The sequence below is a fragment of the Lethenteron reissneri genome, chromosome 34 (assembly GCF_015708825.2).
Source record: "Lethenteron reissneri isolate LAM-NWPU_2019-01 chromosome 34, ASM1570882v1, whole genome shotgun sequence".
In the NCBI taxonomy this organism is placed as follows: Eukaryota; Metazoa; Chordata; class Hyperoartia; order Petromyzontiformes; family Petromyzontidae; genus Lethenteron; species Lethenteron reissneri.
In genome coordinates, this window is record NC_083812.1 from 4,151,451 (window position 1) to 4,178,996 (window position 27,546).

At 49.8% G+C, this 27,546-nt stretch overlaps 2 protein-coding genes across 2 annotated transcripts; one reads left to right on the top strand and one right to left on the bottom strand.

Annotated features, from left to right (window-relative positions):
- The first annotated feature begins 326 nt into the window (after positions 1–326).
- On the top strand, positions 327–6,991 carry LOC133350562 (bone morphogenetic protein 10-like). Its single transcript, XM_061565028.1, has 2 exons — positions 327–982; positions 2,681–6,991. Exons 1-2 carry the CDS (start codon positions 601–603, stop codon positions 3,712–3,714), a joined length of 1,416 nt encoding a protein of 471 aa, XP_061421012.1. The 5' UTR covers positions 327–600; the 3' UTR covers positions 3,715–6,991.
- An 8,166-nt stretch (positions 6,992–15,157) lies between these two features.
- LOC133350488 (fibroblast growth factor 5-like) lies at positions 15,158–21,528 on the bottom strand. The gene is made up of 3 exons (XM_061564827.1): positions 21,405–21,528; positions 17,015–17,118; positions 15,158–15,565 (listed from the first exon to the last, which is right to left on the bottom strand). Exons 1-3 carry the CDS (start codon positions 21,526–21,528, stop codon positions 15,158–15,160), a joined length of 636 nt encoding a protein of 211 aa, XP_061420811.1.
- Positions 21,529–27,546: the final 6,018 nt, after the last annotated feature.

The window sequence follows — 27,546 nt, forward strand, 5'->3', positions numbered from 1 at the left end:
GGAGATAAAAGTGACGTCCCGTACGGCGAGCACCGCGTGCCCGTTACGCGTTGCGAAGCGAGTGGAGCTGGTGACCTCTCCCACTCTCGCCGTCTCACACGACCGCTTGCCCTCCCGGTATTATACTTCGCGTCGTTCGCCAAAGGCGGTCACCTCCCCCCGCGCAAGTCATAAAACAATGCCACAACGATGAGCACATCATCATCATCATTGCCTCGCTGAGAATACTTGGCCAACACAGTCTCAGTTACAGCAGTGAGTGAGTGAGTGAGTCGTGGGGAGCGGGCAGGGCAGGGGGGGGTGGTGGTGGTGGCGGCGAGCGAAAATAAAAAAATATACATTTCTTATAAATAAATAAAAACAGCCCATCGTGGCTTCTTCCTTCCATTAGCGTCAGCTGTTTACAATAAGTTCATTAAACGGGACGGGAGCAGCAGATAAGCGCGACAGAATTCATCAGCAGGAGATAAGTGAGCACTCGCGCGCTGCCGAGCCTCCCGTTATACCGCGGCCGAGCGCGCGATCTGAGTTGCACACACGGGGAGACAGAACAGGCCCCCGGCGGAGCGCAGAGCCGTCGCTCGACCGCAGGGGAGAACCATGCGCAGAGCCTCAACCCTGCTGTTCCTCGTCCACACCTTCAACCTGCTCGTATGCTCCGTGTCCTGCAAGCCCGTGGCCGAGGCCAATGGCGAGGAACCGACCGAGAGGTGGCAGTCGGAGCGACGAGGTGTCGTCGACGACGACGAGGAGACGGCTGCCCGTCCGTCCGGAGAGACGCGGCGTGACGAGCGGCTAGCGTCCATCGTGGAGAGCATGAAGGAGGAGTTCCTGAGGAGCCTCAATCTCTCCGGCATTCCGCTCCACGAGCCCTCCTCGTCCGAGCCGCCGCCGCAGTTCATGGTCGACCTGTACAACAGATTCGCCAACGACAGATCGTCCATGCCCTCGTCGAACATCGTGCGCAGCTTCAAGAACGAAGGTGGGTGAGCCTCGGGTTGCGTTGGGGGGGGGGGGGGGTGAGAGGTTTGCGTTTTGGGGTCAAAATTCAGCAGGGATCGATTCAACGTCGCAAAACGCTGTTACGTGTTGGGGGTGGGGGGACAGGCTTCGAAGTTGAATATTCCTACTGAAATGCCTAAACACCTTGGATGAAATGTAGGAGGGGGTGGGGGGGGGGGTAAAAACCACAGTCTCATGTGATCTTTGCAACTTTAATAGAGTTGACACCATCAGCAGCCGCCGTGTCCACCTCCCCAAGCTGTTGTCATCCCACACGGTCCTGCGATGCAGCCATCCAAACGCGACCAGACCCAAAACCGCTTGGCATTTTGTTTTGGTTTCTCTGTATATATGCATTGTTTAGACATGCTTGGTAAATACTTGGCTTGTCGAGCATGCTTCCCCGTCTATGCTCCCGGCCTTCACCGAAGCGCAACTGACCGTCGGCTGTGGGCTCTGGGTCAGACGACCCTTGAGAGCGGAGCGTCGTGCGGAGGCACTCGTCCAGCGAGTCGATCGACCGCAGGGCCGCTGTAGATGCTCGTCGGACATTGCGCCACGCGTAGCTAATTACGCTCGGGCAACGTGGACCGTACGTTTGCCATAACGATCTCTCTTTCTCTCGTTGAACGGAACAGAATGTAAAGACCGGGAAGGCGCGTCGGGCAGTTGCTCACGGGGCGCGCTCAGCGTTCACGCACCCCACGTGCACACTCCACCACCACCACCACCACCACCACCCTCTAACCTCGTGTCTCTTTGCTTACTCACGGAGTTTACCGGAGCCTCGATATGACGATTGGCGCAAGAACGTGACGCTGTCAACGTTCGACTCTCGACGTTTTGCGGTGGCGTCACTTTGGCTCGCGACTATAAAACAATACGCACAACGCACAACGCGTACGCTACGGCCTGCATACAAAATATAATAAATATAACAATACCACGTGAAGTCTGCTGGCAATGACTGGCGCGTAGCATACACGTGTTGAAATTACAGTTTGTTTGTTTTTCATGTATACATTGTAGAAATGTATTTGCCTAGCGTAAGTGGCATGCACAGTTTATGTTGGTAAAGATATATACGTGTATATGTGCTGGGGGAGAGCTGGCGCCAGTGACCCGAACACCGCACGATTAATCCAACGATGTGGGTTGGATTCCGAGTCACGGCTAACATCAGGGGATCTAACCCTCCGCCACCCTCCCCCCACATCTCGCCAACACCTTCACCGACCAGAGTGGTGAAGTATAATGAAGCATTACCCTTGGACCCAGAAGGGCCTTGCGTCCTGGCTAATTGGGCGATACCCTGCACCGAAGCGAAATGGTGAATAACAAGTCGTGAGCCTCACCAAACATTGTCGACAGAAAGGCAAGGCACGTCAAACAATTAACAGAGTTGTCACGTGGCACCTTTATTAATTGGCCCTGACGAGTGGAGGAGGGTGTACGACACACATTGTACTCACATGATCTGACCCCCCCCCCCCCCACCAAAATGAACCATGAGCGTTACGTTGAAACATCGCCTTCAGATTACCAGATTACCGCTGTGTTTACGGTAAAACTCCACGATCAGCGTGCACTTCAATCGACGACAGCTCCCAGTCTCAAAGCGCGCCCCGTCTCACACAACCACCCGCGCGTGCCTCCCGTTGCCCTCTGCCCGTCCCAGATGTATCCTCGTTCCGAACGGAGGAAGACGCCGTGAGGCAGCACGCCCTGCTCTTCAACGTGTCGCTCCCGCCGCACGAGCTCGTCACCATGGCCGAGTTGAAGCTGCGCTCCGTGCTGGACAGCGACCACCGCCTCCTGCCCGAGCACGCCAAGTCCCTGCAGAGGAGCGTGTCCGTCTACGAGCTGTGCGACGAGGAGGAGGAGGAAGGCAGCCCCGTGTCTGGCCGCACGGTCCTCTCCTTCCTCGCGTCTCGCACGGTCGTGGGTCGCGGCGGCGGCGGCGATGAAGACGTCGCGGCTGGCGGCGGCGCCTGGGAGACTTTCGACATCACGAGCGCCGTGCAGCGCTGGGCCCGCACGGGGAAGAGCACGCACCGGCTGGAGGTGCACATCGAGACGCTGGAGGAGGCGAGGTACCGGCGAAGCTCCGACGGCGTCGGGCCGACGGCGGCGGCCTCCGAGCCTCAGCCGGGCGAGCCGCTGCTCGTCGTCTTCTCGGACGACCGGAGTCGCGGCAGGGCGACGCAGAGGCAGGCGGAGCTGGACGAGATGATCGATCACGAGCGCGAGGAGCCGCTCCTCCTGCAGGAGGTGCTCGGCGCGGGCGAGGCGGCGGCCCACGGGCTCGGCGACGTGGTGGAGGAGGTCCTGAACGTGCGCCAGAACATCCTGAGCTACGAGACGCTGTCGCGGTACCGGCGGCACGCGAAGAGAAACTACTGCAAGCGCACGCCGCTCTTCGTGAGCTTCAAGGAGATCGGATGGGACTCGTGGATTATCGCGCCGCCGGGTTACGACGCGTACGAGTGCACGGGCCAGTGCATCTTCCCGCTGACCGACCACCTGAGTCCCACCAAGCACGCCATCGTGAAGACGCTCATGCACCTGGCGCACCCGGACAAGGTGGCCAAGGCGTGCTGCGTGCCCACCAAGCTCGACTCCATCTCCATCCTGTACAGGGACGAGGCGGGCGTCGTGACGTACAAGTATAAATACGAGGGCATGGTGGTGTCGGAATGTGGCTGCAGATAGTGCTAAGCCGCCCACGTGCACTGTTTACCTGATGGTCGAAGTGAGAGCGCGCGTTTGTTTGCGACTATCTCGCCCGCTGGCCATCTGTGAGGTGTCTGTTAGCGTGCGCCATGGAGTTGTGAAATAAGTGGGGTGTCTCGTGCCTCGGTCATCTGCTTGGCGTCAGTGCCTCTGGCAGAGACAATCTGCGGGCACATTTGGAGATAGCGGTGCCGCGCGTTATTTGCAGAGCGTCCTCCCTTTACTAAAGGGGCTTCTGCCGATTGTTGCGCACGGAGGACCTTTTTGCTTATGCTGTTGTTGTTGTTGCTGTTTAAATTGTGTGCGCCCGAAGCGGACCGGTGTTACGCGAGCAGATGTGCGAGGCACGGAATGGGGGCGCGTGGTTGACAGCGCCAAAGCAGAGCCACCACTCACTCGGTTTAGTTTCCGTAGAGAATTTGAGCTTCAGCCGAACAACGGTCCGGCCCAGGTCGTGCCGCGAAATCACATTCGGGGCAAAAATTGACGGTCCCGCTTGAGTTGCTCGTGCAATTCAAAGTGAGCGCATCCAAAATGTGAATCGGAGAAGACAAAAACGAGGCGCGCGGACGCCGTGGGGTTTTGTCACTCGCTCCAACGCGCCGTTGGTCCTCGGAAATGTTTAATTAGCGATAGTAGCAACATCGCTCTCGGCAGCCGTAGGCAGCCGTAGAGATAACGGTGCTCAGATGGCGAGCGGATCTGGCGTGGAAAAGCGCGAACGCAACTCTGTGATCGACGTGGCCTTGATATCAAAAGGGTGAGTCCCGCATAACAACGCCACCTTATACCCAAGTTGAATTCCCAATTGAATTGTCATTACGAGGGCGAACGTGCCCTCCTCCCGTTGCGCACGGACGGACAACCACACGGCATACTCGAAATTGAACCTTCAGGTTTAACAGCGTTAATAAAAGGTCAGAGCAGAAGTTCCCAGCTGCGGAATTAAGTTAATTTCTTCTTCTTCTTCTGGATCTCGTAGCTGCATGATTTGGTAATCGGGTCTTGACGTCGTTGATCGTCGAGTCTCAAATTGCAATTGTCCCTGTAATCCAGGGGTAAGGAACGTCCGGCCCGCGGGCCGTGTAAGGCCCGCGAAATCATTTGGTCTCTGGCCCTGCCAAGGCAACCGCAGGCGGGACTCGAAATTCAATAAATCTCGGAGCAAACCTGGAAAAGCAGTTGCGAGTAGCAGCAACATCATCAATACCAGCCAACATCACACACGCCTCGCCAAAGAGAAGCAGTTCCAGCCGTCACATTAGGGGCGATTGAATTAAATGTTTGACCAAATATAACAACTGGCTAATTTTTAAGTTGATAATTTTGTATGGCCCGCGAATGATGCTATAAATATCAAAATGGCCCTTGGCAGAATAAAGGTTCCCCGCCCCAGCTGTAATCGAACGTAGTTAAGAGTCAGAGATGAACTGTCGAACATTCTTGCCTCGTTGACTCGTCATAATAGTCTGTGTAGAATGTGTAAAAGCCGAGCACACTTCATATCGAATGGTTTCGAAACTTCTAGACATGCCAGCGCGTCGAACAGATCACATGTAACCATACGCTGTCTTGATAACCGGCGTTCGCTTTGGAACAGTGGCGCAATGACTAGCCCAGTGGCTCTACGAAACTGACATTGGCTAGCGCAGTGTCGCTATGAAACTGACAATGGCTAGCGCAGTGTCGCTATGAAACTGGCAACATAAGTTCGATTCCCGGGCACGGCTAACATCAGCGTTGAGTGACATCTGCAAAGGGTTTGGATTTCACTACTCCCGACCTCCATGACCAAGCCAACGCGGTGGGTGCGCTTGGGTAGGACACGTGGCTAGGGTCAGGGGACGATGACCGACGGACGAGAAACCGGGGACAGAAAGGCAGCGAAAGAGAAGAACCACGCACGAGAAGGCGGCCGTAGCAGCAGCAGCAGCAGCGACGAAGCGATGAGATGCACAGCGCGCGCTGGAGCGAGACGGATCGTGGCATCATAGCAAGTCGAGGCATGGCGACGACACTGCCGGATGAAGGAGGCCTCCATCGTGGATGAAGCAGGCCTTCATCCAGCTGTGGATAGATCATTGCCGATGACGACGATGATGATGATGGCGGTGTTGGCGATGGCCGTATAGCAAAATGGAACACGAGTTAAGTGCGCTTCAATGTGAAGATTAATTTATTGGTACGATACTGACACACAGCTATAGATGTATATGATTTGTTACGTCCAAGATATATAATCACGTATTTAAGCTCTTGTACAAATCATAAACTGCGTTACAAAATACCCTTTTTTTCGGACGCAAATGATTTATTAAGGACACGGTTATCTAACCCTATAGGCTGATAAGACGAGCACACTAGCACCAGCGGTGAGTGATATCGGAACAAGTATCGGTCCCCCAACCCCGCTCCTTCACAAACCCACATTGACCAGCGAGGTGAAGTATGGTCAAACAACCGCCCCATGACCACCGACACACGGAATCGTACGGTGGTCTTCATCCAGCAGTGGATTGCCAAAAGCACCGGCTGTAAATGATCATGATTCATTTGTATAATTGTTTTTATTTTCTCGGCTATTAAAAAAAAGTGCTATCTATAAATTATGAATGTACATGTGAGTACGCTTTCAAATACCGCGTGTATTCTGTATATATATCTAGGCCTAATCTTTTCAACCCGTGCAAAGTATTATTTATATATATTAAACTTTAAAGTTTATCGATCACAAAATACTCCAGACACCCAACGTCACCGCTGGATGATAATGTAACATCGGCTTCTATCCCGTGACAACTTCACCAGCCGCCTTGTAAGTGTGTATACTATATATGTGACCAGCCGTATGTTTTTTTTTTATCTCAGGACAATGTAAATGTGTACAGTAGATTGTTAATTTAAGTTTAAGATGCAATTAACGCGTACCTTATTTAAAACTCGCGCGCGAGTGTGTGTGTGTGTGTAAGATTGTTTCCATGATATAATTATCATCATCATTATTATTATTATTTGAAGCGCTTGACGGTATTACGAAGTTGCTTTGGCCTATGCGTGTGACGTATTGTACAATTTTAAAACATGCAAAACAAGCCAAGAGTATATATATATTCACGTGTTTGTCGTAACTTTCGCTACTATGAAATCCGTGACTTCTATTTATTTCAATGCCTGTCGCTACTCCCCCCTCGTTACCCGCTCCCCCCAAGAGCCTTTGCCGATGGCGTTCTTGGCGATCTGTAAAAATTCATATTGGAACAATAAAAACCAGACCAATGCAAAAAGAAATTTGACCGCCAAGCCTGTTTAATACGTCAATGATGCACATGCACCCGTACATTATTGTTATTCCGTTGAAAAACACAGCACACACACACACACACAACCTCAGTTGATTTGCTTGCAGTATAGCTTGCTCAGGGGGCGGACAGCACTTCAAAAGTCGCTCGCAGCGGGCATGCCACTCGCCTTCGACGTTCGAGACGAAGCGGGTGAAACACGTGTAAATGTGTAAATATTTAACTTGCTGGCGGAAACTGCAGCTCATTAACTGATAAGAAGCCACCACATGCGTGTGTCTAACACGTCAACCGCGCCGAGTCCCAGTGTGATAAAATACAACAAAAAAGAAATAGCAGCAAAAAAAATGTGCAGTTCAGTGAAAAAAAAGGGAGAATTCTTTTCTCTTCAAATCGTCCGAAATGCGCGTCTTGTTGTGATAGCGCGGGATTACGTCTGCCTGCGAGGGCTGACTGAAAGCAGGAACGACCTCCCCCCCGTCGCCTTATCGGGCCGCGGAATTCGACAATTTCCTCCTATAGGACGTCACGGCGATGCCGGGGGTCAGGCAAAAAAAAAAATTAGTTTATATACAACAAAAAAAAACTTTCGCTGCCACTGCTGCTGTATTTCCGAACGGAGCTCGCAATTAGCGGCTGCTATGCGGCCCGGCTTCTAAAAGGCCCTGGCTGTCTCGGCTGACGCACATCCACCACCCGCTGTGTGTCACACCAACCAAAGGTTGAGCACCCGGCGATTTGCTGTGACCCAACTGACAAGGCGAATTGATAAAAGCTCGCTACGTGGGTTTATTTCTTCAAACAATGTTTTTCCTCTCCCTCTCTCTCTCTCTCTCCCCTCCTCCAGATTATATTCTAGCTGCGCTATCTGCGTCATGACACGATATGAAGGAATGTCCGACTCTCGCAGAACCCAGTGTAACTTTGCCCCAGTGTTAGGTAGAACTGGTCGGTATACACCATTGAACGAGGAAGTTAAATGTAGGTCCGTGGAGACGCGTGATATGTCATTGCCTCTCTTGCAAGCAGGACCTGCGTGAAAGGAAAATTAATTTAGAATACAAGAGAATGTCTTGAATGGTTCATTTGTGAAACGCATCATCTCCATTATTGTTTAACCCATACATTAATGCGCATTTTGGAATCCAGCTAAGAATGCGAATGTTAAACGTATAAGAAATGAAAATATATTTACTGGCAAGGAAAGTGACGAGATTGGGCAAGTGGAGACAGTGCAGAAATTGGCTCAAAATGCAATAAAATTTTAAACAAATTGGCTAAAGGCAGAGGGAAAAAGTGACATTCGACATAGACCAATCAAAATGTGAGCTTACGCATAGCTCAATCAAAACGTGAGATTAGACAAAACCCAATCAACACGTAAGATTAGACATTGCCCAATCAAAACGTGAGATTAGACATAGCCCAATCAACACGTGAGATTATACGTAGTCCAATCAAAACGTGAGGTTAGAGATAGTCCAATCAAAACGTGAGATTAGACATAGCCCAATCAACACGTGAGATTAGACATAGCCCAATCAAAACGTGAGATTATACGTAGTCCAATCAAAACGTGAGATTAGACAAAGCCCAATCAACACGCGAGATTAGACATAGCCCAATCAAACAATTTCCAGGGATTATTTTTTTTGGTACAGGATATGTATCAATGTTTCCATGCAACTCAGCTTCAAGCGACGTTGAAATTTCGACGCAGTCAGGGAGGCGATGCGATTCCAAAATCGAGGGGCACGAGCCGAAGCCAAAAGTAGTTCTGCAATATCGCATCACTGGGTTTGAGATCCATTCAATTGCCTCGAATCCACACTGGGCAGAGCACCGACTCGCGTACCCTGTCTGCTGTAGGGCTGTTCGTCGCATGGCAATCAAGAAAAACGAGTGTGGTGACTTTATTTCTCATGCTTAAATTGAATTAAACAAAAATATTATGATGCTTAAATTTCGATTTAAAGCTTTCGTGACTACAGGGATTCATCTTCTTGGTTCTTTCGGTAAAGTCAGGTAGAATGGAAATAATAAAATAATAAAAATAAAACATTATAAAATAATTCTCACGACGTTTCGGCCACAACGCAAGCAGCCGTCCTCAGGTGAAGACCAGGTCTGCCGAAACGTCGTGAGAATTATTTTATTATTTGTATTTTTATTATTTTATTATTTCCATTCTACGTGACTTTACCGAAAGAATGATGCTTGTTTAAAACAGTAATTGGTGACTGGGTTGAAACAATCAATTCGCTGCACTTGAGAATGGGCCTGAATCTCAATTCCTGGCCAAAGATAACGTCAGTCACGAGTGGTGTCTGCACCAGCGCCACCCGAATTAGCCATTCTTAATGCATGTTAGAAAACAGTCCGAAGTGCGATCATTCACGGGGCAAGTGTAACATGTACAGTACAGTACAGAACATTAAAAAAACAATTATAAACATTGAAACAAAACAATTTTGTAGGAAAAGTTTGGAATATGGTTTGTATAACCTCGCCTTCTTTCTTTCTCCGCCTAACTCACTTGACCTCTTGAAAATAAAATACACACTCACTGACTTTCTACTACGTTGCACAGAAGAAACATCGCTGTTCAAATGTGTTCAGAGAATATGCGTCGTAAATGAAGTTTGTGCGTCGTAAATCGATCCACGGTGGCTTTATATAAACGTCGTAAATGTTGGTCGAAAATCGTAAACGGTGTAAATGAGAGACCGCCTGTAATGTCTCCTTAATTTTAAATAAACATGTTTACTGACATTTACAAATACATTGAAATAAATATTTAATTGTATATGAATGCTTCGCAAATGCTACACGCTCCAAAAATGGCTTTAAACTTTTTTTTATTCTGGACAGAGTAACAGAAAAAAACTCGCACTTGTTCCATTATAGTACGAAATGAGATACTGCTTTAAATGGTAAAAAAAATTCCGATTCATAGTAATCTCACAGTTTAAACATTATTTCCTATTAGACTAATGGTAAAAAAATTCCGATTCATAGTAATCTCACAGTTTAAACATTATTTCCTATTTACAATCGCATTATTAATCAGCAATGGCGAGACAACAATACATTTTTTTTGCGTGTCAGATGCGCTCGTGGCCATCAGATGAGGAGTGCACAGAAACACACGCAACAGAGATCCCACATGTCACCTTTCACTCGCTTGTTGGCGGAAGTTCTGTTCGCGAGCACCTATAAGGCGGGCACGACGCACGAAACGGCGGTGTTGTGATTAGAAACACATCCGACCACCTTTGTCTCCCCACTCGCTGATGTTTTACACGCCGCGCTCGGTAATCATTTGAGGCTGAGTTAATCTAGGTGAGACCCATGACCGGTTCAGACAATCGTCACTGGTGTTGGCCCCGTGTGAGAATCGAGTCTGGTCAAACAGCCCCCTTATGACCTGCACGGAACTGGGGGCAGCCCTCATCCAGCAGTGGACTAATACAAGGGCTATACACGTGTACATGCAGGTCTCATTCAAGACACCGAATGTGTATCGTACAATTGTTACGTTCACAATATATCGATGTTAGCCGTGGCCGGCAATCGAACTCAGGTGGGCTGGGTTCGTAAAGGGATGCACAGGAACCACTGTCCCACTGCTTTCCACACCAAGACAAAGATTCCCCGTATAGGCTTTAATACTGTTGTGGAAAGTGCTGTTAGCAAGCACCTATGAGAGGGTGAGTAGCCAGCACCATACCCGACCGCCTTTATCTCCCCAGTGGCGATGCTTTTTATTACTTTACACACCGTACCACTGTACTCATTTTGGGCTGAGTCGACCCCAGGGAGGCCCCGGACCAGTTCCGATAATCGTCACTGGTGTTGACCGTGACCGGGAATCGAACTCGGGTCGCCGGGTTCATAGCGCAGCGCGCTAACCACTACTCTACCGCTCCCCACCACCACCACACACCACACACACACACCACCACACACACACACCACACACACCACCCACACACCACCACCACACACACCACCACCACACACACACCACCACCACACACACCACCACCACCACCACACACACACCACACACACACCACACATACACCACACACACCACACACCCCCCACACACACACCACCACCACACACACACCACACACACACCACACACACACCACACACACGGTGGGTAGACAGCTGGGCTGGTGCACATCACACACGTGGGATGCTCCATATGAACCGCGCAGAGGGATTCGGCAAGGCTCGTGGGGGACCCATCGCCTGCGAACGGCCGAGGCTTCCGCACTTTTGACCGCAATGCCCCTTCGTGCTCGTGTCACCACTTTGTTTGGAGCGAACGAACGGCAGCGCGTGCGATGACCCGTACACGATGCCCCCTCTACACCCCAGCCCCCACCGTGTCTCTTCTGGCAGCGTGGCCCCCATCATCAACTCCCTCTCCCTGCCTGCCACGCGGGGTTCAAACTGCAGCAGGCAGCAGCAGCAGCAGCAGGATGACTCTTTCGATTTCAAGCTTGCGTGACTGCAGGGATTCATCTTCTTGGTTCTTTCGGTAAAGTCACGTAGAAGGGAAATGTAAAATAATAAATAATAAAACATAATAAAATAATTCTCACGACGTTTCGGCCACAACGGCTGCTTGCTTGCGTTGTGGACGAAACGTCGTGAGAATTATTTTATTCTGTTTTATTTTTATTATTTTATTATTTCCCTTCTACGTGACTTGCTTGCGTCGTGGCCGAAACGTCGTGAGAATTATTTAATTATGTTTTATTTTTATTATGTTATTATTTCCCTTCTACGTGACTTTACCGAAAGAACCAAGAAGAGGATGACTCTTCATTGACGACGCCTCTTCATTGACGACGCGCTGTCACGCAACCCCCTGAGTTCACGCGAGCAAGGGAAAGGGAGCAATTGAATTAGACCCGACAGGCACGTGCACGCACCAGCACACAAAACAAAACAAGAGATCCCCCGGGTAGCCTGCAACAGGCTGTTGGGCCAAGTGCCGTTCGCGAGTAGCACCAACGAAGGCCGGCACGGCACACGAGAGGGTGGGTGGTAAACACCACGCCCGGCCGCCTTTGTCTCACCAGCGGCGATGGTCACACACCGGGTACTCATTTGAGGCTGAGTCCACCTAGGGGAGGTCCATGACCGGTTCAGGTAATCATCACCGGTGTTGCCCACAAGAGGGAATCGAACTCGAGTCACCGGGGATCTAAGTCCACTCCCGCTCACACGGCACGCTCCCACACCCAACAAAGTTAGAGATGAGCAAAGACAAAGATCCCTGTATAGACTGAACAGACTGTTGGGGCAAGTGCTGTTAGCGAGGACCATTTCAAGGCCGGAACTAAACACGAGGGGATGAGTGGCCAGCACCACGCCCGGCCGCCTTTGTCTCCTCAGTGGCAATGTTGTTTACGCACCGCACCAGGCACTCATTTGAGGCTGAGTAGACCTAGGGGAGGCCCAGAACCGGTTCAGATAATCGTCACTGGTGTCGGCCGTGAGCGGGAATCGAACTCGGGTGGCCGGGTTCGTAGCGCAGCGCGCTAAACGCTACACTCCCGCTCCCCACTAAGTTAGTGATGAGCACACGTGCGCACACACACACACGTGTACGCACACCTGCACACTCACACAGTGTGCTAACCACTGTGCCACCGCTTCCCACACACACACAGCGTGCTAACCACTACACTGCCGCTCCCCAAACACACACACACACGCGCATTCGGTATGTTTTATTAGTCTTTTATTTACGCTAACACGGCAATCTCTTCGCCAACCGGGGAGGGGGGGGGTTAGGTTCCTGGAAAAGGTCGCGGTGAGCAAATCCGCGGTTGGTGAAGTACAGGGCCTATGGGAAAGAGGGGGTTAGGGGATCCACGGCCATGGTCAGACTCGTCATAACTTCACTAACTTGCCTGTTTATTCACCAACACACCGAGTAAAATATAGTACATTACACAATAACGTAACAAAACGTAAATACACATTACATTAACTTTATATACATTTAATATTAACGATGATTGTGACTATGCATGTATGTTGCACTTCAACGAACTAAAGTCGAATGATGGGGGAAGGGGGTGGATAGAAAGAGGAGGGGCTCAGCCCACTCTGCCCTCTTCCTCTGGGTCATCAATGACAGATGAGTGGGCAGGCGTACGTCATCGGAATGGAATCGGAAGAAAACATTAAATAATTTGATTTTACTTACCGAGGCGCCCACAAGGCCATGCGGGAGGGCGTACGACCCAGTTTGGCGCCAGCTATCATCGAGTGAGGTCGTGTCGCTGCAGTACTCGGCGGTGAGTACGACGTCTTTAAAAACAACGGCGCTACGTCTCTAAATAAAATGAACGTTAACCGCTTGCGCGTTCCAACATTCAGCGGTGAACGGGATACCCGCCCTGCAACTTGCAGACGTCTCGGAACGGGAGAGGGTTCATGTGAATGCGATGATGGGACTCGGTCTTTGCGCTTCGAGAATCACCGTACTGGACAGCGCAACAAAACAGACGGACAGCTGATAAGCTACGCACGCCACGGGTGACCATGGGTGGTGTCGTGGCGCCGAGTGGAATCGCGGTCCCGCGAAATTTGTAAATGCGCGTTGCAGGCCCGGGGCCTACCCTTGGATACTCAAATTACCAAGCCGCGGTTGATTGATTTAGTATACAAACCATCAGCCGTGTATACATGAATCCGCGGTTGGCAAGTCCGCGGTTGGCGAGGGCTTGTGGTAATAAAGCGCTGTGTTCGAACATAAACTTCCTGCCTTTTTTACACAAACCCGCAGCCTCGCCATACCAGTGAGCACAGCTACAAGTCTGTCCTACGTGGGTGTGCGATCAGTGAGAATTCACCGCCCGTTTGGCGTTGACCGGACGGCTACATAGCTGTGCGGCATTTCTACTCTTGCACCTCACCAGCCAATCGTACACGCTTAAATCCCCCCGCCGCCCCCCGCCCACCTCGTGATTGGATGAAAATATCAGGCCTCCTGATTGGTTCATAACTCGTGTCCCCATGGCATTATTCCCACGCACCACGATGTCACCGCCGCGCGTTGACGTCACAGTCGCAGGATGTGACGACGAGGACAACCCGCACTTCCCCGCCCTCCCCACCACCCCACAGCCATAAATCAGCGTTTTTCATGTTGATGTTTACAGCTATAATTATTGTAGCTGCACGGTGCGGGTGAGGGTCGCGGGTGGGCTGCTGGGGTTTAAAGCGCTATTTACTTAACCTCGCCGAAGACCGATTCCAGCTGATAATTAGCCACCACAACCATCGCTGTACGCCTTTTCAAGCGGAGCATGGCATGACGCAAGTTGCATTCAGGCGAATTCCCGGCGGGGCTTATCATGCCCGGCATCATCTTCCACGGCGCTTAACCAATTGTGGTTGTAGTCGTGTAGCCATGGAGACGGAGTGTTTTAGCTCACCGTGCACGTGCTGTGCCGCTCTGAGTGATAAACACCTGGACCTCTACTCTGCCGATTGACACGCGATGGCCTATGTGATGTGAGCAAAATAACAGCTTTTGTTACGGCGATGAGCGGCGGCGCAGTAGTAGGCTAGTTTTTCGCACCTCCGATTAGCGCGGTTGGCTACGTACGGTGCTAAACGAGTTCAACATGCATTGGGCAATTGCATTCTGAACACAGCGACCCGAGTTCAATTTGTAGGCCACAGCTAAAATTGGTGGAAAGCAGCATCTCAAACCGGTCCTGGCCCTCCCATGTACACCACCCCGCACTGACAAGTTTGGGTGAAATATGGTCACCGACACGGCGTGGGGATGCCTTCAGTCCACCAGTGACAAACGGGATACATCTTTTTATCACTACTTACACCAATAAGGCAAATCTTATGGCAATTAGCATTGTAACATGCAAACGTAATGGCAAGACCCATCTTAAAGATCGTGTCCTCGTCGTCATCATCATCATGGAGTCACCTTGAGGGCGCGATGATTATGGGATTCCAACGTGGGGTGGGGTGGGGGGGCGTAGTAATCCTCAGGAGACTCTCACGAGGAGCGGGAACAGGACCGCGTTGAAGAAGTACAAACTCAAGAGCACGAGGCACGAACTTCAACCAAACCGGAATCTCGGCAGGTACTTCACGACCTCCTTTCCGCGGCTGCCGCCCGGGGTCTCGATCTGCCCGTGCTTGGAGGCGGCGCCCGCTCGCGTCTCGGCCTGCCCGCCGAGTTGCTGCCGCACGGGCGGCACGCGTCTCGGGCTCGAACTCACGACCCTGAAGGCGCGCTCGCCGGCGGCCGCGACCCGCCGCAGCCGGGGCAAGAAGTGCGTGGAGGCGTGCTGGCGGCGTACGCGGGGGCTCGCGCCGCGGCGGGCGCGGCCCAGCTTGTTGAGGGCCACGAGCCACGCGCCCTCGCCGCCTGAGCCCGTGGCGGCCCCGTAGCGCTCGGACGCGTACGTGTTGTGGCCGTTCTCCTGGAAGCTCTCCGCGAAGAGGCACTCGTCCGTGAAGGAGCTCTGCGCGGAGGAGACGCACACGCCGAGCGGGGGGGGGGGGGGGACCAACAACGATCTGGTTTGTTTGTTTGTTACGCTTGCGCAATAAGTCTGCCGCGATTAAGCGGGTTGGTTTGGATATTGTCGCGTTATGGTTCGCTGTGGTGGCGCGGTGGCTATTGCGCTGTGCATTTAAGCGGGCAACCTTGGTTCGGCAACTACTTGATCATACTGGCACAAGACAGAGGGGAGTGGAAACAAATGACGAAATGTGCAGGGGACACCTATGGCCTATCTGCCCATGGATCGTGATGATCATGATTACAGGTCATAGCAATAATTCACTGTGTAACAAAAACATGTTTTTTTGTTCCTGGGTAGTGTTGTTTCCTAATTGCTTATGCCTCACAAGTAAAAATAAATGGTTATTATTCCCCACAAACTTTGCTTTTGTGACCAGGACAGTGATGTTTTGAAATTGACCTATTTTCAATGAGAAAACGTGGTGTGCATTTGTGTCATTCCTTCACATAAAGTCCTGGTCACGAAAGCAAAGTTTGTGGGAATAGCCATTTTCTGTACTTTTGAGGCATAAGCCAATGGAAAATAGCACTTACTACCCAGGAACAAAAATCGTGTTACATAGGCATCTCCCCCCTTCACCAACCCGCAGTGACCAGACCGGTGAAATATGGTGAAACAACCCCATCGATGACCGGCACGGTGTGAGGAGGCCTGACAAAAATCAGTACCAGATATCCATTGTTATCATTATTAAGTGTCTTGTAGCAGATGCAGTGCCGAGGTCATGTTCATTGGAGAGCATCGAGAATGCAATGTTGCAATTATCATTGCAATTTTGAATATAGGTTACACTTAGGGACGGCCTCGATACAGCTATGACATGCGTTCAAGCATCTTCCTGTTATATAGCAAATGGGTATATTTTTTAAAATACCGGTTTGGCAAGAGGAAGTGTTTTACTTAAAGTAGGACGACATTGGCCATCATCTGCAAAACACATTCTAAGGAACACAATTCCACATTGTGGGCTTCGAGTAAACGTCTATTAAACACTAGCTTTACTACCCGGCTTTGCCCGAGACTTGGATTCTTGCCTTGGATTAATACACGGCCTATGCGGAGGGTTGGGGTGCGTGACGTCAGCAGGCACACTGCGTGACGCTGCCGCATGCGGGTGACATCACAGATGTGACGTCACCTCTCACTTGCCGTGCAAAATATATCCATTATTGCGCCCCCCCCCCCCCCCCCCCCAAATAAATACAAAAGTCTATTTTTATACTTTTTGCATTGTGTAGAGTCAGGAAACTACCCATATGCCAAATTTGAAGTTTGCTGCATGTCGGGAAGTATGCTAAACATTTCGAACAGACACACATATTCACAAATTTCCCTTTTTGATATAGATAAATAAGAATATAACGATTGAGTTATTCGAGTCCTTACCGTCGCGTATAATTTTCCTTTCCTGTTCATGGCCAAAAACCGGCGACTGGAGACGCCCCAGATGCCCACAACTCCTCTGGCGACGGAGAAAATCTCCAGGACACCTGCGGTGCGAGCGAGATTCAAATCGGTAGGAAACTCTCACACCCAATCATTCACTATTTCAAAGTGCAGCCCGGCGATTGCTTGATCATGTCGTTGTTGTTGTTTTTTTTTGCTGGCGGAAGGACCTTCTGGAGCTAATGGGGCTCCTCTCAAGATCCCCCACTCCTAGGGGATTGTGGCCTCATCTGGCATGCTGGCCAAACGTGGAAGAAAACCAACCACACCTGACCTCTGTTGTACCCATTAACACTTGGCTAAGCGGACAGGGTGGGTTTTAAAAACCTGCCCATCGTGAGATGCAATTATCATGAATGAGGCAATATCAAATGTAATTATTATTGTTGTTTAAATTGCCGAGCCGGGAGATAAAACTATACAAATTATTGAAAGCTTTTTTAAACAAAATAGCAACCGGCGACCTCTAGATTGTGGGATCAATGCTGCTAACCATCTCGCCAGGGCATCATCCCAGACAACAAATGTCTGCCGCATGAACTCCGATTAGCATGGTTGGCTACGTACGGGGCGAACCAAGTTCAACATACATACATACATTCGACATACATGAACTCACTATCTTCTTGGTTCTTTCGGTAAAACATAATAAAATTATTATGTTTTATTTTTATTATTTTATTACTTCCCTTCTCCGTGACTTTACCGAAAGAACCAAGAAGATGAATCTCTGCAGTCACGAAAGCTTTACATCGAAAAATGAACTCACTACAATATCTTTTTTGCTGCTCCGGCTGCCTGGAATTCCCTCCCCTCTAGGGCCATCTGCAGGGCTGATTCTCTCCTCGTCTTGAAGTCCAAGCTTAAAAGTATTTCAAGGAGAATAAACCATCATGCTACCTCCGGTCATCCTCGCAGCATCGCACGCTCTTAGATGTGCATCTGCGGCCGTCTGGAACACTCTTCCATCCAATATTAGGAAACCACTGGAGCTATGCACTTTTAAATTTAGATTGCAAACTAATTTCTTTAGAACTGCTTTTTGTTTTAAGTTTGTTGTCCTTCCCCCACACACCTCCGATTATCACGGTTGGCTACGTGCGGTGCGAAAGAAGTTCAACATACTGTACATCCCCCTCCAATTCTCCCCCCCCCGCCTGCCCTTCCTCCACCATTACAATGATCGCCCCATTTGTTCCCCAGATTCACGTCCAATTCACGTTATACAAGCCTATGGCCAAGTCACCCGGAGTGCTCTCAATCTCGTCGGATCACGGCTGCCAAGGTTAGATTTGAGCCGAGGTAGTGCTGGAATGGGTGGCTACGGTGCCCGAATGGGGGTTTCTTAAGCATGCAGGGGGCCTACATAGAGGACAACAGAGGGCAGTGTTGCGAAATCCACTCGTTGTCGTACCATTTGCACGCGTTGCAATAACCATTCATCACCGACCAACCCACCGACGTTCCCACGTTCTGCCCACCAATCCACCAGTAAATCCACCCGCCTACCCTATCCACCAACCAATCCACTCGCTAATCCACGCCACTCATCAACCGATCCACCCATTTAGCCACCTACCTATGAGTGTACACAGAGCCTGCTGTGCGTCATTGTATCGGGGTCTAGTGTCCTCTATATTTAAACGTCTGTGTTGCACATTCGATGGAGTGACACGGGGCCACGTGTCACTCCGTAATGACCTTGCAGGGCTTACGCGTAAAGCATCGTCCCCGGCACGTCAGTGCAGACAGCGCCGATGACATTGACGTGACGCATTCAGATATCCTGGGATCCTTCAGAGTGAACGGTGAGGATGTTTCAGAGAACCACAAAAAAAAAACCATGGCACTCGATAGAGAGGGGTAGAGACAAGTATTGTGCAGTGTATGCTGGGAATACCTGGCTGGTTTCGGCGCTGGGTTGAATAAATACAACATTTAAAAATGAAAATAAAATATGTTATTTAATATTCTGGGTTGCACCAGAAAATCCTCTTTTTTAATTAAATATTTTATTCCGTATCCTTCCACATTATACATTGCCAAAATCCTGACGTTCTGGACGGCATTAGCAGGGAAATCGACGGTATCAGGCACACGGGACTCACCAGAGCAGGTGGGGGTTGGGGGGTATTGGCCCGCTCATTGCCGTTCTGGGCTCAGGTATTCAAGACTCTTCTAAGATTTAGGAATGGACCCCATGCACGTGCTGTGTTCTTCTTCCTTGTCTCTGAGCTTATAGTTCAGATGCCCCAGTTGCTGGGATTGGGCCTAATGAAGACAGCCATATCCACTTTCTTCACGAAACACAGATATTTCTGCGTGAAAGCCACAGTTGGCCCATTTTCTATCTCGTAGTGGTAGTACTTAATCTTGTTGTATTAATGTTTTACGTAGTATTGTCAAATATGCATGTTTCAATTTCCAGCAGTGGAATTGAGCATTGCTTATTCTAAATATTACCATTCAATCTACATTCAATCATAAATGAAGCTTCTCGCACTACGCAATTCGATATACTGTACGTGACTTGAGCGTTCGCATCGATTTGTGTTAATCGGGAAAGCAAAAATAACAAGAAAGAGACATTCTTGTCGAATTTGGTTTACAAATATATCAAACAACCTTGACTACGATAATTGGTTTTTTACCCTTCTATCTGGCAACAAAACTGACATCTTTTTACAAGGAGTCATGTTTGCATAGACCGCAATACCTGCAGTCATAATACAAACAAAAGACATAACTCTGACAATGTGCACTGTCCTTGAAGTTGATTGGTCCACACCTGAGACAGCTTTCCTTAGAGCCTAGTCTCACATGGGTTGGACCAGATGACGCTAAAATATATCAAAAAGGCCTTTTGGCGTCATCTGGTCCAACCCATGTGAGACTAGGCTCTAAGGAAAGCTGTCTCGGGTGTGGACCAATCAACTTCAAGGACAGTGCGCATTGTCAGAGTTATGTCTTTTGTTTGTATTATGACTGCAGGTATTGCCGTCTATGCAAACATGACTCCTTGTAAAAAGGTGTCAGTTATGTTGCCAGATAGAAGGGTAAAAACCCAATTATCATATTTTTACTGGCAAATGAGGTTCCCATAGTGTAGAACCTTGACTACGTCAAGAGCCGCAATGCACTGTGGGTGAATACGAGACGTGGGGTCCTTAACTGTCACGAGGCAGCGGTCCTTCAAGAGCCGCATGGCGACTCCGGAAGCCGAAGGTTGCCGAGCCCACGATGTGTCAACAACATATTGTGACACCGCGAGTCGCGAATTGCCATCACAATGCCCATCGCGTGCCCTGCGCGTGGTGGTGCCTGCAGAGGGCAGCACAGCAAAGCGACTCTCCTTGCTGGAATTCAGCATTGGCCTCAATTACGCACACGGCTTTTATTTTAGCAAGCCACCCGAAGCCTCCTCCCAAGAGTAAATATCCACGAACGGTGCCCACCGAGCCGTACTACAACTTATAATCCAGAGTTCTTATGAAAACAAATATATACGACAGCAGCAGTGTTTTTATTATTATTAAAGTTAGAGCGTTAAAGTTAAAGTTAGAGCGCTGTCTTTCCGACAGACCTGTTCTTCACCTGAGGACGGCTGCTTGCGTTGTGGCCGAAACGTCGTGAGAATTGTATTATTTTATTATTTTTATTTTTATTATTTTATTACTTCCCTTCTACGTGACTTTACCGAAAAAACCAAGAAGATGAATCCCTGCAGTCACGAAAGCTTTAAATCAAAATTTACCTCCATGCTCCTTACGATGTAAACCCCCCGCCCCCCAGTGAGACTATCCTCACTGGGGGGGGGGGGGGGGGGGGGTTAAATAGTAACGCAGCTTGAGAAATAGTATTGGCTCGTAGAAACAAACAAAAAAAAGCCAGCGTGCTTGGGCAGAACAGCTCGCGAGAGACCAATCAGAGGCTGTGGTCAAGACCTGCGGCGGAGTGGCGGCTAAAGGAGGGAGCTCGTCCGAGAGGACGCACCCCGTGGGGTGGCGCCGCTTCATCGCTTCGCGTGCGTCCGGGAGCTCGACGGACAGTCGCATCGCAAGACAGAGAGATGCACAACACAACTTTGGGGGGTGGGGTGGGGGTCATTGTTGAGCAGTCGATGCCTCGTGATCGCTGCTAATAGTAAAGCTTCCTCGGACTAAGGCACGATATAAATCTACGCTGGCCAGACACGCTGTATAGGCTGCGTTGTGGTATTATTACGCACGGCTGCAATGCGTTCAGGAGCCGCGCGGCGACGAACGCCGATGTCGAAGCCAGCACGCCGAGAGGGCTTGGGCACGCAGGCGGTTAGTCGGGCCGTACTCACTGAACGAGTTGGCTCTGTGGGTGCCGCTGATCTTGCCGCTGGGTCGCAGCTGCAGGTGGAATCCGATGCCCACCTGGCAGTAGAGCCGACCTCGCCGGCGCGCCGCCCTCGCCCACCCGTGCATCCTCCGAAGGTCACGCACGGCCCTCGACGGTGACTGGCGCCTCTCACCGCCCGTGAGCCTGCGTCTGCAGGAGGGCGGTGGTGGTGGTGGTGGTGGCGGTGGTGGTGGCGGTGGTGGTGGCGGTGGTGGTGGTGGCGGTGGTGGTGGCGGTGGTGGTGGTGGTGGTGGTGGCGGTGGTGGTGGTGGCGGTGGTGGTGATGGTGGTGGCGGTGGTGGTGGCGCTGGTGGTGATGGTGGTGGCGGTGGTGGTGGCGGTGGTGGTGGCGGTGGCGGCGGTGGTGGTGGTGGTGGTGGCGGTGGTGGCGGTGGTGTTGGTGGTGGTGGTGGCGACTGCTCCGGGTCGCGCCACGTGGCCGGCACGGCGAGCAGGAGGGTGAGGAGCACGCTGCTCAGTACGATGAGCGAGGCGTGCCCACAGCACATTGCCATGCCGGGGGACGCGCGGGCTGGCCAGCTGTCAAAGGTGACAGCGGAGACCACCGCGGTGGGTGAGCGGCGTTGGAAGGTCGGACGCTTTGGTGGCACGACCAGCGGGGTGAAGTATGGTCAAACAACCTCGCCCTATGGTCGAGTGACGTGGAAATTAAGCTCATCCAGCGGTGGATTGACAGCAGGGCTGTACAAATCAATACATATCGACGTTTACAGAGTCCCACGAACGGCAGTTGTATAGATGATGAAACGACGTATACGATAACAAAGCACAGTAATCTAGTATTCTATATCGTCTGTAGGTGGTGTTGATGTGCATATTAACATTTTCATATTCGCCACCCAGGCTGGAGATGAGCAGTGCGCAAACATCCCCTTCCTAAATATCAACCGAAAGCCTTTCGTTCATTTATCTCCTGCAGATTCGGATCTGTCTCGTCTAAAGACTTACCCTCTTTCTCTCTCTTTCCACGCTGAATGATGATGACCGGAATGACACACAAACTCTCTCTCTCTCTCACTCACTCGCACGAGCGTCTGTTCTTGTGCAGCACGAGTGGTGCACTGGGACTCCGTCGGGTGACGGAGAATGGAGATTCAGCTCCGTCTCTCACAGCGCTCCCCATCCCACCGGCAGCTCCAGTGACGACTCCACCATAGAGTCCCAAGAGGCGCATGGATTTGCACCATCACCAGCTAAAAAAAACCTCCCAAACACAAGGGATCCATCTGGGAAATCCACTGGGACCCTCCGACACTTGTATCTGCATGACGCCCTCTTCGCAACAACAACAGCAACAACTATCTTTACTTCATACAGCAATCGTGCTGTGACGGTTCCACCTGAAGACGGAAGCTTGTGTTGCCTCCGAAACGTCGTGATTTTTTATTTTACTTTTATTAATTTTAATTTTATTTTTTTACCTACGTGACTTTACCGAAAAAACCTAAGAGTATGAACAGCAACAACAACAGCAAGAAAAACCAACGCACAATTTGACAGGAGCCGATCACACATTGTGCCGAAGAATAAGAAGAAAACGAAAACGTGCTCTAAATTAACATCTCCATTGGCGTGGCGCGCCATGGAATGACGGAGCGATCAGGAGCGCGTCCCGAGCCCGTCCCGGAATGTCGACCGGGGCGCGGGACTTGCATCGCCACTTCGCCGGAATGGGCCACGTAAACCCCCTTCTCTCTTTTGTTTTACTTCCCCCCCTCCACCACACCGCCTGTCTCGCCGTTTCCGGCGAGACGTTTAAAGCCCCGAACGCGAACAGATGAGCCCCCACCCCCCCCCCCGGGCTGATCGATAACGTGCGTCGAAACCGAAGCTCAAAATGTACGCGAGATTTCCCTGCGTCGTATCCCGGATTTTAGTTGGAGCACTCTACACAGGCCACGCTGGCATCGTCGCGTCGCATACGCAATATCGTGTCGACATCGGCTCATATATTGACCCGTCCCTCGGCTGCTCGCCATATGGAACATGATCAATAGTGCCCTTTTTAGTATCGACTTAACACCCTCGACAACACAAGGCCCAAATGTCTGTCGAGAAAATTCACGTGGTAATGGCCCATTCCCGTCAACACTCAAATCCATCCGTCTCGTGTCGAAGGCGATGGAGGGTCTTTTTTGTTTCTTCAAATCTGTAAATGATGATAAGAAAACAAAAACATTACAACTTAAATTCTAGATTTGAAGCTTTCGTGACTGCAATGATTCATATTTTTAGGGTTTTTCGGTAAAGTCACGTAGGTGAAAAATTAAAATTAATAAAAGTAATATTACTTTCATTAATATTACTTTTATTTATTTTAATTTTTCACCTCCGTGACTTTACCGAAAAAACCTAAGAATATTACAACTTAAAATTGTATTACAGGGTGGGAAAAAAATATTTAACAACACACAGATGTGCGAACGGAAGCTCTCAGCCTTAACCAGACCACCAACTCAAAAGAACTACCATGCGTGGCCCGTTTTTATAGTTTCATGAGACAACTGTGGAAGTCTGTGCAGCTCTCATTCGTTTCAACGCGAATACAAAACAACAACAACAAACAATTTTTCGATTTAAAGCTTTCGTGACTGCAGGGATTCATCTTCTTGGTTCTTTCGGTAAAGTCACGTAGAAAGGAAATAAAAAAATAATAAAAATAAAACATAATAAAATAATTCTCACGACGTTTCGGCCACAACGCAAGCAGGACGGCTGCTTGCGTTGTGGCCGAAACGTCGTGAGAATTATCTCCCTTCTACGTGACTTTACCGAAAGAACCAAGAAGATGAACAACAAACAAACCAACCAACCCAAGAACGACACCAGCGCGTCAACGTGGGAGCCACGTGTCGCACACACCACTCCCGAGACGGGAATTTGCCTTCGGCTGTCGCCCTCTGTTGACACCGAGGTGTAAACACACCCACAAACACCCTGGCGACTAAATCGTCTGTACTCCATGTATTTTTAGGGGGGTTAGATCGCGTAAAATATATTAATGTGTCGTCAAACCCACCACCACCTGACACAGCCAGCTCGTGAGGGTTGTCACGTCAACAGAACGTGGCCAATTCGTCACTAGTACAGCACTAATGTATAGTGTAGTGTATAGTGTTGTGTAGTGTATAGTGTAGTATACTAGCACAGCACTAGTGTGTAGTGTAGTGTATAGTGTTGTGTAGTGTATAGTGTAGTATAATAGTACAGCACACCGGTTGTGTGTTGGAGAGCCAAGCCACAACATTTACAATCCGACTACGACGTTTCGCCAGTAATTACAACTAGCTTCATCAGGCGACAGACAGATTTATTTGTAAGTCGATTCGTCTGTTCTGTACGAGTCAGCAGCAGCGCATCGGCCGTGGGGCAAGCGGGGGGGGGGGGTGCCTAGCCCCCCCCTCCGCCCCCCCCCCCTTGACAGCCACCACCAAGAAATTTGTCTTCAACAGTATTGCCCCCCCCCCAACCTGAGCGATGGCCGCACCCCCTGAGCTGACAATGTAGTTGCTACGCCGGTGGTGTGAGTTAAGTGTTGCTTAGCGAGCACGTGTCAAGCTCGACAACGCAACGCACAGGAGAGAGTCTTGTAGTTACGGCCTGGCTGCTTTTGTCTCCCCATTGCTAGTGTGTGCACAGAGACTCCTCTACTTACGAACGAGTAAGGTTCAAGGCAGAGGTTGCAACCGGGTACCCGATACCCGTACCCTACCCGATACCCGGCTACCCGTACCCGGTCGGGTACGGGTACCCATTTGCGACCCTGGTGCGGCCGGGTACGGGTACGGGTAAGGAATCAAAACCCATTTGCGACATCTGGTTCAAGGGGTCTGTTCGTAAGTCGATTTGTTCGTAAGTCCAACTTTACTCCTCTCGATTCCAAACATGTTGTACGGCATGCACACTAAACACGGGGAATGGCTTTGAAAGTTGTGTAATCTCCTGCAGATGTAGATGAAACTGGTTCTTCACGTTTTGCAGATGTAGAAGCCACTGGTTCTTCACGTTCTGCAGATGTAGATGCCACTGGTTCTTCACGTTCTGCAGATGTAGATGACACTGATTCGTCACGTCCTGCAGATGTAGATGCCACTGGTTCTTCACGTCCTGCAGATGTAGATGCCACTGATGCTTCACGTCCTGCAGATGTAGAAGCCTGCACCGTATCCCCCCGTAGCAGCCTATCGACACAAGGTGGGCTGCCCATCCTCAGCACTTACCGGGCTCAAGGCTGCTTAGCTTCCGAACATCTGGGCGACGAGATCGGGCGCGTTCCGTGCGATTTTGCTCATCAGCGTCCTATGTTCGCGTCCAAAGGACTGCTTTGTAACGTCGTTTATTAAGGGACAACCACCACCGCCACCGTCTCGTATTGACCCACGTGCATCGCGGCTCTTGAAAGATTGATCGGGGGGGGGGAGGTGCGGGTACTGAAGTCGATAAACATTAGCTCTCCTTGTTATGTTGGTTGCATGAGCGGAAATAGTGAAAAATAAAACCCCACCCTCCTAATCAGTGCCGGATTAAGCTAGTGCGGGGCCTGTAGCACATGCTATAAAGAGGCCCTAAATAAAAAAAAAACACACGTAAATATTAAAACACGCACATTTTTTTACTTGCGTCGTAAAGCAATTGTATTTTTTCATTTGCTAAACAGCCAGATAATACAACAAATTGCCAACCTTAAACACCCAGTCGTTCACAAAAATTGAAGGCAGTATAGTACTATAGTGATAGAGCAAGTGCAGAATCACTGAACCGGAATTGGTAGCTTGAAAGCATTTATCGCGGGGCCCGTGGCAATAATATGTAGCTAAATTTCGATTTAAAGCTTTCGTGACTACAGGGATTCATCTTCTTGATTCTTTCGGTAAAGTCACGTAGAAGGGAAACAATTTTCACGACGTTTCGGCCACAACGCAAGCAGCCGTCCTGCTTGCGTTGTGGCCGAAACGTCGTGAGAATTATTTTATTATGTTTTATTTTTATTATTTTATTATTTCCCTTCTACGTGACTTTACCGAAAGAACCAATAATATGTAGCTACTTTTGCTACCGGGGTCATCCCCTAATCACGCTGCTTTACTCAGCTACGACTGCGTAAGGGGTGCGCGACCAGGCCGCAACGCGTCTAGCGACGCGTCTCCTGTTGTGTCGGCATTGATGTCCGACGTTTCGGTTCCCGAAGAAGCTCCCAGCGCGCGAAGAGAAACGTCGGACGTGTTGGCCAACAACGCGCGCTACGACCCGACAACGAATGCGAAGCACAACTGCAATTGTTCGTGCATCCAAGCACATTGAAACACGTGGATGGTTTCAAACTACATCATGGGACCTCCTTTGCCGGTGTCAAAACATGATAATAGCTTTTACCCCTTTTTGCTGAAATTATCAGAGTGTGTTTTTGTTTGCATTCTGACCACAAGTATTGTGGTTAATGCAGACATGATTCCTCGTAAAAAGGTTTCAGTTTTGTTTCCAGAAAAAGGGGAAACAATATTATCACGGTTTCAAACTATATTCGAAGCTTTCGTGACTGTAGGAATTAATCTTTGGCTCTTTCGGTAAAGTCTCGTAGAGAATAAAATCAAATAAGAATAGAATACGACGTTTCGGTTGCAACACAAGCAGCCATCGTCAGGTAAGAATGAAAGAAAAAATAGACACGGAAACAACATAGGCAGACACACATGCAGAGACACACCGAGCGAGACACACACCAAGACAAACACCTGTGTGTCTATATTCTTGGTTCTTTCGGTCACCTAGAAGGGAAATAATAAAATAATATTAATATAAAACAATACAAATTCTCACGACGTTTCGACTGCAACACAAGCAATCATCATCAGGTGTGGTGTTTTTTTTCTTCTAACGTCAAATTTTTTTCAAATTTTCTTGCTGTGGATTTCACACCTGATGATGATTGCTTGTGTTGCAGTCGAAACGTCGAGAGAATTTTTATTGTTTTATATTTATATTATTTTATTATTTCCCTTCTACGTGACTTTACCGAAAGAACCAAGAATATGAATCCCTGCAGTCACGAAAGCTTTCAATCAAAAAAACCTGTGTGTCTGCCT